The sequence below is a fragment of the Venturia canescens genome, chromosome 2 (assembly GCF_019457755.1).
Source record: "Venturia canescens isolate UGA chromosome 2, ASM1945775v1, whole genome shotgun sequence".
NCBI classification, from domain to species: Eukaryota; Metazoa; Arthropoda; class Insecta; order Hymenoptera; family Ichneumonidae; genus Venturia; species Venturia canescens.
Window position 1 is genome coordinate 11,053,769 of NC_057422.1, and position 15,223 is coordinate 11,068,991.

General features: G+C 41.8%; 1 protein-coding gene across 1 annotated transcript; it reads left to right on the top strand.

Annotated features, from left to right (window-relative positions):
• Nucleotides 1-297: 297 nt before the first annotated feature.
• Nucleotides 298-2,352, top strand: LOC122407309 (trichohyalin-like). Its single transcript, XM_043413439.1, has 2 exons — nucleotides 298-922; nucleotides 998-2,352. The coding sequence occupies exons 1-2, from the start codon at nucleotides 298-300 to the stop codon at nucleotides 2,350-2,352; spliced, it is 1,980 nt and encodes a 659-aa protein (XP_043269374.1).
• The last annotated feature ends 12,871 nt before the right edge of the window (nucleotides 2,353-15,223 follow it).

The window sequence follows — 15,223 nt, forward strand, 5'->3', positions numbered from 1 at the left end:
TCGATAGAGGTTAGTTGGCATGGTTACTGCAAACAATTCGGCATCGACCATGTTCAGCCTGTTGGCTCGTCAGCCTCCTGTGCACGTTTGGTTATGTCACAGAGCTCGCAAGATGCCTACGTGTTTGTGTTCACGTGTGTTTTTAGAGGGAATGTGTGGGTGTATTGTCGCTAACAATTTAGTTCTTGGTTGCACGAACGGGCTTTCTCTAATGTCGGTGTTGTTATCGTGATCGGGCTTTTCCTGGAGTTTCTACTGCCTCAACTGCTATCCAATTATCTGCGAAACTCGAGAAGAATGAGCGTTGTGCCGTTGCAAATTTCGGGAGATAGCAAAGCCACAAGGAAACCTAGGGACCCCCGTGGCACCGCCAATATTCCTTATGGATACCGACTCAGTCAGCAAAAACAAACGTGCGCAAATATCAATCTTACTACCTCTGAAGAACCCCGTTCTTCTGCGGCTGATACACGAATCAAATATCAAGCGGATCATGCCAAACAGGAATCGACGAAGAGCAAAGGAGAAACGACGAAAAATGAACAGGCAGAAAACCTGCGCTCCGGAGATCCTACCGTTAAAAGTGATTTGAAGGAGGCTGTACAACCTGGAGAATCGGTAGTTCAAAATCAACAGGAAGAACTGAAAGGTTCGAGGACTTCCACGAAAATCGAGCATGGCAAATCTGTTATTGGCAAGGATTTGAGACATCGAGATAAACGAAGATCGATGCGAAATGGAAAACAATCGCAGGGAGAGGAAGTACACGTCGGCATTCTTCCGGTAAACTTAAATGCCGAGAAAGATGAAAATAAAGAAAGGGAGGAGCGCGAGCTTATCAGTTTTTTGCGAACGAACGACTTCGTGGAGAAAACTGACAAGAGAATACGGAAAGAGAAAATCCGTAGTCTCATCGATGAAGGTAAAATTCTTTCCAATTTTTTCTGTTTATTTAAGTAGTCTCACGTGTCAATATGTTCATCATTCGATATTCCAGGTCTCACAGAATATGAGCAGAGTATCAACGCTCGAAGGGAAAAGCTCCGAGCACTGCTGCTCGCCGAAGAAAAATCGTGGATTCGAGAAGTCGTGGAGCAAGCCCAAAGAGGCTCGGATCTGAGAATCGAGGAAGCACAAAAACGGACGATAGAATTACGAAAGCTTGCGGAAGAGCAACGTCTGGAGACGGTGAAAGAGAAACGCATGCGACAATATTTAGAGCGGTGTCCAGAAGTTCGCGATAGATTAACGAAGAAAACAACCCTGGAGACGAAGTACGCAAATCTCATGCAAATGGCAGACAACGAGGCTAAACGGCAGGCTGAAAGGGAAGAAAATATGTTGTGGTACGATTTAATGTTGAGAGAAATCGAGGCGAAGAAAGCTCGAGAGTTGGAGGAAGCGAGACGACGAATGGACGAGAGAATGTCGCTGGTGGTGGTATTGGAGAAACAGATGGCCCGTAAATCGGCTTCGGCTGATGAGAAGGGAATTGAGGAGGAAGGCGGAAGCGAGAATCAAGAAAATCCCATACTGGAAGAAACGATTGATCCGGTAAAGGTAAGAGAAAAACGAGCGCAACTGAAGAAAGAACTGGATGAGCAATTGACGATCACAAGGAGATATCTGGCGGATCGGGCACGCGAAGAAGAAGCTGTGGACAATGCTCTTCGTATTCTGAATGAGAAAGAACTGGCGCGTGAACGAGCGACGAGTAAAGAAACGGTGTCGCGTTTGCGAAACGAAATAGCGGCTTACATGGCAAGTCTAGAAGAATTTAGAAGGGAAGAAACCCAGAGAAATGCCGAAATTGAAGGAATCGTAGCGGCAACTGCGAGAGAAGTTGAGAGAAAACGTGATTCGGCGAGAAGAGAGTTACGGGAAAAACGGGAGCGCATATTCCGTGGAGTTCTCGAAGGTCGAGAGCAACAGTTGCGCGAGAAACGAGTAAGGGAAGAGGAAGAAAATAAACGCTCCGTTTTGGACGATGAATTGCGAAGGAAGCAAACGGAAGCAGAGGCTTCGCTCGAGGCCGAGGCGGAAATGAGGAGACGAGAGAATGCTCTGCGTTACGGTCAAGAACTAAAAGCCCAGCAGAAGTCCGCTGAGGAGATGAGACGTCGCAAGGACGAGGAAATCGAAAGAATGCTCCGCGACAACCTCGAGCGAGAGAAAGAGTATGAAAAGCTCGCTGAACAAATGCTGAATGCACCAGAAATCATTACGCCTCATGCATTCAAAATACTCCTGAGAGAATGTGCAGCTCGTCGGGAGGCCAAACAAAAAGATCTTTGTTACGACTCTCGGTCGCTGACGCAACTGCAACCAACCCCGCCTACCGGCCACCCCTAATTTACCACTGGCACTCTCCCCTATATTTTTCTCTTGGTACTTATTAATTTCTACGACTGTGTGAATTAGAGCTCCGAGGGCCTACCAACATTTCGTACTTCCTCTTTGCTTCTTCCTCCACTCGAGTACGAACGCGTCTACCAGAATAAATAATCCACCTTTGGAATACGTTGGAAATAATCTTTTGTGTACCAAGTATCTTTCGTTGACGTAAATTTTCTACGGTAAATTCCAGCTACTGAAACAATATGCTCGTTATATTATCCTACGAGGAAAAACTACGGATTTTTTCTACAAAAGCTTCAGCCGCTTCGTTCTATTTGTAAAATTTTACATTTCTATTTTTTCTTTCGTACCATCATTTTGTTGCTCGGTTGCGCGACTTTCTAGACAAACTGCATCGCATAAAAGACGCACAACTGTAATAACAAAAATATTTTTCTCTCGAAACACTCTCAACGTGCACTCTCAGATTGCTTTTCAGAATAAAAAACAATAATATTTAAAAAAAACTATCAGCGTATGCCCGAGTTTTTGAGCTCGGTTTACCGACGTGTAACGACATTCACGACATTCAAACGTAGGTACACAATGCCCTCGAAATTAGTACAAAACAAAATTCTTAATTTACGTCTCAATAACATCAGCTTTTAACACTTTAAAGATCAAAATCATATAAGCACGAACTGCATTCATCACAAATTCCTTTTAAAATTATGTCGAAGAATGGGAAAAATGTGTAAGTGGTTTCCCTCAAATACTTCGTGCTCCTTTTGTATTATATTTGTAAAGAAAGAAAACGAGAATACAATTATTATGCCATTGATCGGACGTTTCGTGAATATTTAATCACACTTACGAATGTAATGGTTATCAAAAGCCAGAGAAAGAGAGGGGGAGGGGGAGAATGAGAGAGGGCAAGCTGGAAGGGAAAGAGGTCTTACGCGACATGGATAGTTAAACAGCCAACCGCAAAAACCGATATTCAAACGGTCTTGCAACCAAGAAGTCGGCATAATCGTGCTGCGTCACGTCGTAACGACTCTCCGTGAGACTTTGCCACCGGTCGTATATGTGAGAGCATCGAAAGTTGGTCCATTGGGTAGGAGGGGGATTCCATTGGTCTCCGCGATTCGTTGCGTATCTGCTTAACCGTAGCCGTCTGGTGAGAACAAAATGTTAGACCGCAAGAAATGCATTCTAATTTAGATAGTTTTGCCAAGTTGTTAACCAGCCACGACTACAACAGTTCCGTGTGACGAAACTTCGGTTAAGCACTCTTTGAGTTTTACATTCGTGGGATAACATAATCGCTTTCTGCTTTCAAACCTAACTTTCATCGGATCGCGAGCTCAACCGTTTCTACTAATTGTCTTTCGGAAATTGAAACTCGACGATAAAATTAATCTGGATTGGATCTGTTTCGACGATCAAATATGCAGTAATTTTATAAAAAATTAAAAATCTGTAAACTCTTCATCGATGACTCGGTTTCCTGGTTTGCAATCGCGTTGAACAATAAAAAATTCACATTAGCAAAAGCCATGGTATCGATACGAAAATTTATTGGATGGGAGAAGATTTCGGAAGAGACGGGGCGAGCTCGAATGAATTTTTTTCCAACCGGTTGTATCGGGAAAAGAGTACCGGGGCTGAAATGTCACGTTCGAACGCGGTCAACGTGACCAGGGCTCGAAACTACGATCATTCAAGACCGGCGATACATATCGCTTGGTAAGATCCCCGACGATACAAGGAGCTGATGCTCACAGAGTCACCGCGGAATAACAATCCTTATTTTCTCCGAGTTTTCACGGATAAGCTTGAGTTACACGATCTACGCCCCGCAATCGATTCCAATGACCCTTTGCGTCGGAAGGAAGGCGAGCTTGTAAAAAAAACTTCACCCCCATTTGTAACCGGTGAATCTTATTCCCGTTCACATATATACTGCTCTTTGGTGAAAATAGTATTGTCGGGAAGACGCGAAATTAATCCTTTCGACGAAAACAAAAAAGTGAAATAAAAAAAAAAAAAAAAAAAAAACGAAAGAGGGAAAAGGGGCGGAGGCAACGCAGGGGCTGGTGTAACCAGGGAGATTAACTAGGAAGAGACACCTGGTTCTTCTGACACGTTGGCTTTATTGGGATCACCCGTGATTTATGAATGCTACAGCGCGCGACTATGCGGAAAAGCAGCAGCCAGCAAGCTTTTACCTGCAAGTTTATTTGCTTTCCCATCCTCATTTGTAGAGCGTATCTCGTATTTTTTCAGCTATTGCTCTCTCCTTTCGCCCAGCAACCACGCATCAATATTTCTTCATGCCTTTTTCCCTTTCAATGTTCCCAGTGTATCACGACTTTGCTAGTATTTTTTTAAATGTTATTCTCCTACCATGCGCGATCATTATATTTACGAAAGCTTATAAACGAGCTCCACGTCTTCCGAGGGCGATGGGTATTTGCAGCGATGATAGGAGACCGCTGCTTTGTGAGAACTCAATAACAGAAGGCGGTAAGCAACGTCGAATATTCAAAAGATAGCTTCCCGAACGAAGTCTGTAATAACATGAAAAAAAGAGGAGAAAGAGGAGAGAACGATCGCTTCGAAACGATGGTAATAGATACACGTAAGCTCGCTCGGAGGAAAGAGTTTTCGTTCGCAGTCTCGGAAGTGTCCGCTATCTTTTTCTAGCTCCGTCTACCAACTGGCGAACTTCGAGGTAGGGAGAAAAACAGGAAAGAATAGAAAGAGAGAAAGGAACGTGTACAAAGCTCGTAGATTTTCATTACCAAGTTCCGCGCCACCGATACTAAAGTTCCCCCGGTTCGGAGCAGCCTCGTAAAGGGACAAAGACGGAGAAAGCTTGCTGCTCGGCTTCTTGCGCTACACACTTTTCCCACAATTCCTTTGCATTCTCTCCTACTTATTAAACAACGTGGCCAACAACCAACGAGCGAATGATCCTTTAACTATTCTGTGAACCTCCCATCACGGCGTATCAATTTCAATGACTTCTCTCCGATGGGTATTTAAACATAACTTTAAGGCAGTTAACGCGTTGACTATAAACTGCTTTCGTTGCAACTCCCCTCTGCATAGTGTCAATGTTCATAATCTGTAGTTTCATCAAACCTTGGCTCGAATATGTCGAGTAATTTCGAGGGGATTGGCCGAGAATAAAATCCATTAGAAGTCAGCAGTTCATTAAATCGTTGTAAAGTGTCGGCCATATTGTGCGTTCACTTTCTTTCGCGGCGAGATTTTCATTTTCACACTTTTAAGTCGAGGCGTTGCTATAAGGGATGATGAAGGGAAAAAGAGAGTAAGATTGTGAGATAAAGTGGTTTCGTGGATGAAATCCTCGTTCGTGCTTCGGTCACGTTGAGGTAAAGATGAGAGGAAGACAGAGCGAACGAGTTGGAAATAGCGAGGGAGCGAATAGGGGAGAGGACCATTTCAAGTTATCCTCACGATTCCCCAACGCCAGTCTTGGGAATTGTGTGTCTCGCCTGTAGACAGGTTAATTTTATGAGAGCGAAAATGTGTGTACCACCTGCACACAGCTGGAGTGTACTACAGGACGAAAAAGACCATGGCCACATACGAGTTTTGCCCCTGCAGAAGCTGCTCCTTCTTAGAGTTTTCTCCCCTGAGCCTTCATCCTGCTCTCTTTTATCTCGTATCTTCCTTTTTTTTATTTTTTTCTTTTTTTTTCTCCATTCGTATTTCTCCCTTTCGTTTTTACTTCCAATTTTTTCCTCTTTATTTCTCACTCTCTTTCACTAATTCGCTATTACTCTGTGTACATAAAAAAGGAGGAAAGTCTTTTCGCTCTCTCTCTCTCTCCCTTCACTTTTTCATTCCTCCTTGCTCATCTTTCCTCTTTTTGCACTTTCGTCGTAGCTGTCATGACTGCTCTTCTCGTCTCTTGGACGTGTGATTGTGCACACGAACCTCTTTTATAACGAGCCTTCGCCCACACAGAGATGCGCATAGTCTGAGGATAAAACACAAGCGAAGGAAAGTGCTCTCGGGACCAGCCCTTAACATAGTGGGCCAGTCAAAAATTTATTTCTATATTTTATCTGTAAGTGTCTGCACACATACATACTTGACACGTTCCAATTTAACATAGACACACAAATTTCACATGTCACACTATCATGAAACGCACCGTAGCAGTCTCCCGGTTTATTCTGATCTGTCTCGTTTGTATATTCGTGATTCACTCCTTTTTTACAGCTTCCACTAGTGCTTTTTTACTTCTTTGACTGAAATCCGCAATCTCGCCTGGGATTTGATACACTTTGCGATGTCAAAAACTTGACAGTCTCATTTACTTAGCTCGAAATTCTGAAATGACAGACTATCTTCAAGCGTAATGATCATTCGTAAGGAAAATCAGGGATAATAAGCTTCGAGAAAGGAAACAGAACGATCCACGTTCAAAAGTTTATTGTTTTTTTTTTTTTTTTTTCAATTTTTTTTTCAATGCACCGATTATACTCGTCGTTATGGCCTCATTCTTTTAAATTCTTCTTCACCAACAGTTTACTGTTAGAAATTTCTTTTTCTCTTAAAATAAAATGATTTTTTATGCCCTGTTTGTTACCAACTAGGAGTTTTTAACGAGGAGAGTAAAAAATGAGCGAGAATCAGAGTGCCCCGTTTTCGTGGAGAATTCTGGGGTACACGCATGTGGATTAGTATCAAGTTAACTGGGATTTCTCAACGATCCATGCCTAGCCATCTAATTGCTAGCTTGTGCATCGTTACTCAGATATTTAAACTCCTCTGCTTGCCTCTTTTAGAAGGTGGATTCTCCGTCCGGGCTATAGTTAACACGATCCTGTGGTTATATCGAGGTTGCATAGCATATAACTTCACTATAAACGTGTGTATAGGGAACTAAGAGCAGGGGCTGGGAGTGAATGCAAGTGCGAAGGAGATAAAGTTTACCTCAAGAATCTTCCTAACTGCCCGAAATGTTCGTCGACGCTCCCGGCACTCTGCGTGATCGAGGAGTCATATTCCCCAAGACTTGACACTACTATTCCTCCAGCAGCAGCAGCAGCAGCAGCAGCAAAACTCGCCTCGTTTCACGTCTGGATCTCTTCAAACTTGTCGGAATCTTCCTTCCCAGGGCCAACTTAGCATAATTTCAGGATTCAGTGGATTTTCTCTAACGAGCGATCGCACTCTACCCTGCTGGAGAACGATCCCCATTTTTTCGGCGAAATTTCCATAAATCATACCGCTTCCTCCATCACACGTACACGAGCCATACTATAGGTTTTGCTGGTACATGTAATAATTCGCAATTAATATTTATTTGATGCCGGGACATACTTCGAATTTATTGTACAAATGACTTTTTTTATTCATATTTATCAAAAATGGAAGCTTTTGAATTTATTATAATTATTTTATTAATTAACTATATAAAAATTATATAAGAATTATATAAAAATAGAACGAATTTATTCAAGTCCATACACTCGAATTATGTGAAAACGTTAAGAAATTTCATGCCTCAACTACTAGACGCTTATTTTTTTATTGAGTCGCAATTGTTTTTGACCATGAATCTTGCAGCGGGATCAACAAATTCATCCAAAAATATATCAAATGCCGTCGAGTTAACATTTTTTTTGTGTGTACAGAAAACATTGGAAATATTCTTTCGTTGCTCGAAAACGAAGCCATTCGTTAATAATAATTTACTATACGAAGAGTGATGAAAAATTTTACCAAGCATATTCAACATTGTTCCTTTCCTTTCATATCAAACAAATATGAAACCGTCAATTTTGGTCGAAAATACGAGGAAACTGTTCTACGCCGCTAACAACATTCAGTGAAAGAGTGCTCAGAATAATTGTTCTCCATTCACACTACAATTAATTGAGATCTTTGTAAATCCATGATCCCATAGTCCTCCCCTGAGTGGAGACCTTTGAGCTTACTCCAGAGGTTGGAGGATGTATAGCTTATAGTGGGTAAGCGATGACATAAGCTCTCGCTGTTACAGCACCAGGCTTACCATGCGCAAATCTATGTATACGTACATACAATTTGGATAAATAATTATGTACATGCATACAATACTCCATGAATGTATTCTCAGGCATATATGCTATTGCAAGTAATTGTCATATATTTTCCAGCACAAATACCATCAATTTTTTTGCAACATCCTACCAAAATGATCCTTACCAAAATTTCATGACAAATCAAATGCATTAGACTGGATAATTCGAATAGATATTAACGTAATTTCAATTTAATAACGATAATGGCTGAATGTGCTGAACGAAGGTCCATTACTGTCTGATTATTGTTATTGAAGTACAGAAATTGATCAATAATTTGTATCATTTCAAATGATTGAATCGAAAAAGCAGAATCTGCCTCCATGGACTGGGCCCATATTTAAATAAATTCGTGTGTTCGTGTACATCGTATTGCGGAGACTGAGTTAGGGCACCTGTTCTATATATACGTGTTGAACGTGTCAGAGAGTATTTAACTAAGCCGCCAGCACTCGCCCTCGGAGTCCAGCCTATCCTGCCTGCGTGTTTGTCTTCTGGGTGATTTGATGGAGTGTGCACTCTACTCTCAACCGGAAGCGAAAGCGTGTTGGATGGATGGAAACAAATGGTAAAGAAGAAAATCACATGTTTTTTGGGCTGCGAGTGAATTTAATCTCTAAGTTCATATACAAACGCGAATGTCAAGTTGACGGATAATCAGAAAGCTTCGAAAACTTTTATTAGAAATAAAGTAGTGTCGCGCAGGGGGGAAAGAGCGAGAGAGGAAGGGCGGTAAAAGGCGCGCATTTTCTGAATTGCTCTTGAGGGCTTATATTGTCATGGTAGTGTGCCGACACGTGACGTGACTGTTAGCAGGATTCCACCTGCGCCAAATGCGCCCCTACGCAATACAAATACGTATGTGCATGTCAGAGCATACACAAATTTTGCACATACATTTATGCAACTGTTTGAAAAAGCCGAATATGATGTAAAGCGTTTGACAGAGCAGGCAAATGTCTCACGCTGTACAGTTCACAAGTCCATACGAGAATGTACGAGTAAGCGAAAAGAGATTCATCCGTAACGCAGCTGTCACAATGGATAACGAAAGGGGATGAAAAAGTTTGTTATTAAGGTAGACACTCGCCGGACACGACTCGCGGATATATTTCTTATGAAAATATGCTTTTTTCAAAGTCCTCAACACTTTTGAGTCTCGACGTATACAATCGAATTTATGAATAAACATTTTTTCAAACTACAGTGTTGACGCAGTTTCTTGATATTGTAATAAAAGGTGAAAAGTTGTAAATTGTGATGATACAAATGTAGCAGCTCCCCTTGCCCTCATCTTTTCTACCTTTCTCTTACTCCCTGTTTTTTTCCTCGTTGCTCTCCGAGCAATGCACAGTTATTACTTTACGCCCTTAGTAGTTATATGCTTTCTGTCCTCGTGCTGGTAAATGGTAGATAGGCAGAGAGCCCAGCCCAGCCCAGCCCCTGGCACTTGAGAGCTTTGGCTCCGCTGTCAGAGTTTGACCGCGATAACGCACGAGTTGAGTTTAATTCACGTGTATTTCCATCCACCGGCCCATTGCCCAGGCTTGCTTGGCTGCTTCTTTACTCGCGCTAATCACGCTAACTACCTTTTTTTCATGACTCCTCCCCTCGTTATCTCCGCCCGTACCTCCCCGACTCACCTTCTCTCTCCTCCCCTTATCAGTACTTCCCCGATTTAGTACAATTTGCATTTTTACCAACTCATGCGTCCAGGAGACGAAAATACGTCGGAATTTTTTGCCTGCTCTAGCAAATGAACTCAAATGATCTCGATGGAATTGAGCAGATCTTGTAATTGTATTTACTCGTTTTTAGATTGGAGGAAAAATTCATGAAAAGTCAGACACAAGAAACAAGCACATTAAATTTGATCTGATATATATGAAGGAAAATTGAAAATAAGTTACTACGAATACAGAGTTTTTGACCTGAAAATGCATGACGAATTAGTGGAGTTCTGCACTCACCTGGTTGCAGTCGTGTATAACGTACTAATTAACAATAATAATCATGATCATAGTAAAATTTATGATTATTAATCAACAGTACCATAAATATTTACACCATTATTATACCACGCTCGTTTCTTTATTTGCAAAAGCAAACGACGAATATATTGACACAAATGAGTGGATAAAGTGCCTCAATTATTTTCCAGTTAAAAGAATCGTTCTTTTAAATCGTAACTGGAAGTTTAATGAATGATCGAATAAATCCGTAAAAATTCACTTTGGAACGAAACGATTGTTGGAACTATAATACGGATGAGTAAGCTCGTTTATTGCTTCGGAGCGGTTTATAGCCTGAATAGTATGTATACACAATGCTCCCTGGGAATGCGAGCCTGCCAATTTCCAACAATGGCACTCTCACACAGGGAGAACGAACGTAAGAGCTGCTGTAACTCTCATATTGAAATTGTTAGAGGTTTCTCTCATTTTCGAACCGGAAATGGGATTGCATCTCATGGAGAAGACAAGTACTTTATAAGTTCGTCGAGTGGAAAACAAGTGATTTATCGCTCCTGACTTCCGATAGTGTGATCCCCTTTGTTGACTTACTGCCTTTCATCTCTCCAAAGTTTATGCTCTACGACATCGTATACTATATGTAGGTCACTGGCCCAAGACTCCATTTATTATTAATTCCATTCAATGACCTGGCTCAAAAACTTGACACGCATAAAGAGGGAGGGGGGCACATTACTCGAAAAAATTTGTGTAAAAGCACGAAAAAATTGTTCACGAAAATAATAATCCTCTAATAACGTCCAATAACAGTTCGGAGAAGAATTTTTGCATGATAATTATTCCGAAATTGATTAATGGAATGAGACATCAGACGTCAGAATTTATTTTGAGTTGTATTCATACAAAATCGGAGTTCAATAGAGTTTTAGCAATATCAGAGACTCGTCACAATAGTCAATCATCGTCTCTCCGAGCTTCGAATAATATAGCAAGTAATTATAGATCATGGAAAAAATCTCTGACCACAGTGACTTTTTGCCTGATACGTGAGATTTCAGAGCCACGTTTTGAATGGAAGTAAAAAAAAAATATCTCTTCAACGTGCAAATGCAACATCGAAAAATGTTTCTCTCGTGAGAAATAAAGGCTCGACGAGTTGCTTGTGCATTCACATCGTGTATGATTTAGAATTGAATAAATGAAGTGGATTTAATCGAATTTTAGGATGCACTTTATTTGTATTTTTTCAAGCTCCTCTCCCGCTCCGACTACCGTTCGTAACTTGATTTTTTCTTCTTCCCTTTATTTATTCGGGTTGTTCCTCTTTCTATTTTTACGTAATCGAAAATTTACAACTCTGGGTTCGCAGTCGGTCGACTCGGTGGGACACACTCGCACGTTGTAACCGTTTGCACTACTTTTTCATTGCATAACTGCCCGCACCGAGAGAGTGAGAAAGGTAGAAAGCGGGAAAGAGAGAGAAAAAAACTGCGAGTGCAGTGGATAGGCGCCAATTCGCGCGCGAGTGACCAGCTGTTGCGACAATAAAGCACTGGTCCACCTATTGATTTTCGTTTCTTTGTGCGTTCATTTTCTATCGCAAACGCCCACGCAGAAATACGATAAAACCGATACTTGCAATATGGCGTAAATGAAGCACAGAGAAAACGAGAAAACGAATTCAATCAGAATGTATAACTCGCTGGCGATTTCTCTCTTGTATTTTTCTAGCTGAGATAAAGAGCGGACGATAATGCTTCGGTTAAACAAGAATTATCGTAATAATAGCGATACTCATGATTACCGTTGCTACACAATGAGCGCAATTGGAGCTAACAAATGTTTGGTTTCGTTAACGTCGTTTTACCTGAAAAATGAAAAACATCGAGTACTAACTACCGTAATCGAATCCCAATAGATTTAACTCAACAAATGTTCCAATCAAAACTTAATTTCAAGGGACTGCACTCGCGATAGCCAATTCAGCCGATTATATCACTTTTATTAATCGCTCGTACAAATTTCGATTCAATTTCTTTTTCCCCTATAATAAAAATTCACGATCAGAGAAAATGAAATTGTACGAATTTTCCCATGTCGGAAGAGGACGCGGACAATGGCAAATCAGCCGCGAGTCTGTAATGAAAGAATGCATCGCCGATATTTCGATAATTTGTAATTCACATGTTATATGCCGTGAATTTTCATTGGCTCGTAAACGTGAAAAACATGACGTATTCAATGAACGCACCGGACCTCGCTAGATAACCGATATTCTGGAATTAATCGAATCAATTTATCGGGTTATCTGCGTACGTATGTTCGACAATTGTAGGCTAACAAAAAATGTACATACGCGTATACGAGTACGTGAAAATTTAGCGTCCATTGTATACATATATGTACAGTTATCCATCGAAAAACAATGTTCGTTTTTATCCAACAAGACGGGGAAAACCTACTCTGTACTTTTCCTCTCCGATATATGTTCGCGTTCGATTTTCCGGGGGTGTTTCTTTTCCGCGCACAAGCAAAGGAGATGTGACCAGAAACTTAAGGGGTTTGCGTATACACACAGTCCGCAAGCTTCCCATTAGTTTCCGTTTTCTTTTTTCTACTTTTGTTTTATTCTCTTTTGTAATTGTTTTATTTGGACGTTTTTTACGTCAATACCAGGCAACCGTGTGCCGAGCGAATACAACTTGAACTCTGGGGGATGCTCGCAACTATCCTCGTGACAAAACATGCATCGCATGCCGTTCTCACCACGTTTCGCCTCGGTATCAGCTTTTTTGCTTCTCTTCGCAGCTGTCGCCGCAATATAATGCTGGATTAATGTTTCCTGATGATTCTACGGGGTGGAGAGCCACCGAAAAAGACAATTATGAAAATTGTATGGGAGTCGACAAAAAACGGGGGCTAATCACTCTCACCCGAATGAGAATCAGAAAAATGTTTATAACAACTTTGCAGTAAACGAATTCGGTGGAAAGAACGATTGTGTCATATTCACTCTCTTCAAGTTGCTAGATGTGCTGAGAGTTAAGCAATAAATGACAGTTCAGGATTTTCAACCTTCCTGATTCGTTGTGCTGGCACTCCGCAGGAGTGCGAAGATGCTGCGTCCGGACGGAGCGCAGCCCACGCGGTATTGAACTGATTATGGCTTCAGTTAGATAAAAGCCAACAGACCTCTGAAAACTCTCAAAACTTTAACGTTCGTTTTCGAATTAACACGTTCCACTGGCTCATTACGAATTTTCATACAGATTCCAATGCGAAGAATAAATAAACTGATTTATGAGGTATCCATCCTATTTGATAATTCCGCATATTTGTAGGCTTCACTCGCGATCTGTCACCTCTGAATTCATAATGTACAACAAGAAATCATAAAGTTAGCTGCCAAGTTCGACGGTGTTTTCGTCATGGCAAATGCTCGGGAAGAATGTCATGCAGGGGTAGTTCTTTTCAATCTGATCCTTATAACAACAAGCAGCTTTTTCCTGTCGAATAATTCCGGCCGAGTGAATACAAGGGTAGTGTCTCGCTACGTGTCGTCGTCGTCGTCGTCTTCGTCGCTCGTCCCCATACGTTGGAAAATTCCTGAAGAGAATAGTCAACTCTGTAATCCCGTGGGATGTTCTTTTGACAGGCTTGCCATTGTAGTCTCCGACAGCGCAACCCACCCCCGTTGGCATTGCATTAATCTCTTTGCCCTTCTCTCCACCCTCTTCTTCTTTTTCTCTTTCTTCGGGTTCTCCTGCTCCGCTGCTTCTTCTACTTTACGAGCTTCTTTTTTCCCTTTTTTATTTTACTTCAGAAGTCTTCGACCAGCCCCCTTATTGAAAATTCTACAGAGCACTTCTTACTTTTTTCCTTATCCCAACTGGCACCACCCTTTGCCCTGAGGACAAGCGAGAAGCCCACCTTCTCATTTTTCGACTACGCAGTCTCTCTTTGTTTCCATCCGCCCTCCTTCGCTGCCAGTGTGAAAGAGGTCGCGTCGATACCGTTATCAATCACTTGATGTCCTTCGACGCTATTCTCTCTTTCTCTTCGAGGCTGTATAGAGATTGCGTCTCTGAATACACACGGGAAATTTTGCTGTTGGCCACTGCAACCGGTGAGTTTCTAGCCGTCCTACCAAAATCCCTTACGCAAGGATACGTTAACTGTGTATCGTCTTTGCAGATTCAACCTCCATACGGTAGAGACAGTGACAGACGAGTCATGAGCCAGATGTCCACTCTCTCGTACTCATTGTATCCACTCCTGAACAATGTATCCGTGCTTCCGTGAGCTTACGAATAACGCACGGTCGCTCTCGCATCTCCCTGAACCACTGTGCCGCTCTGTATACATACCTTGCTCTATAGACGTGCGTACACACACATGGACTCGTGTGTGAATGTCACTACGTGCCCCATCCGTTTTGCACACTGTTCTGCCAACTGTCTCGCGCGAAATCCGGCTTTCCATAAACATATATCAAGCTGCGTACAATTGTGAGTTACGATCGAAGCGCCAACTCCACAATTCACAAGAGCAGCCAAAACTTGCCTCGGTGTTTAATAAAACTCATTCGTGTTACCAAATTCATTCCAATTTGATTGAGCTTAATGGAGTTCCGCCGGGTGAATTTCAAAAGATGATCTTCGTTCACCTGGACATGGACAGTGAGGTTGAGTCAATGGCTTCAGGCTCCAGGACAATGTTTTCGAAGAATTGTATCGACTGCCTAGATTTTAAGGCAGAAGGAAATCAATTTTAGTGTTTTTCCTTTCAAGTCTTTCGGGTCAA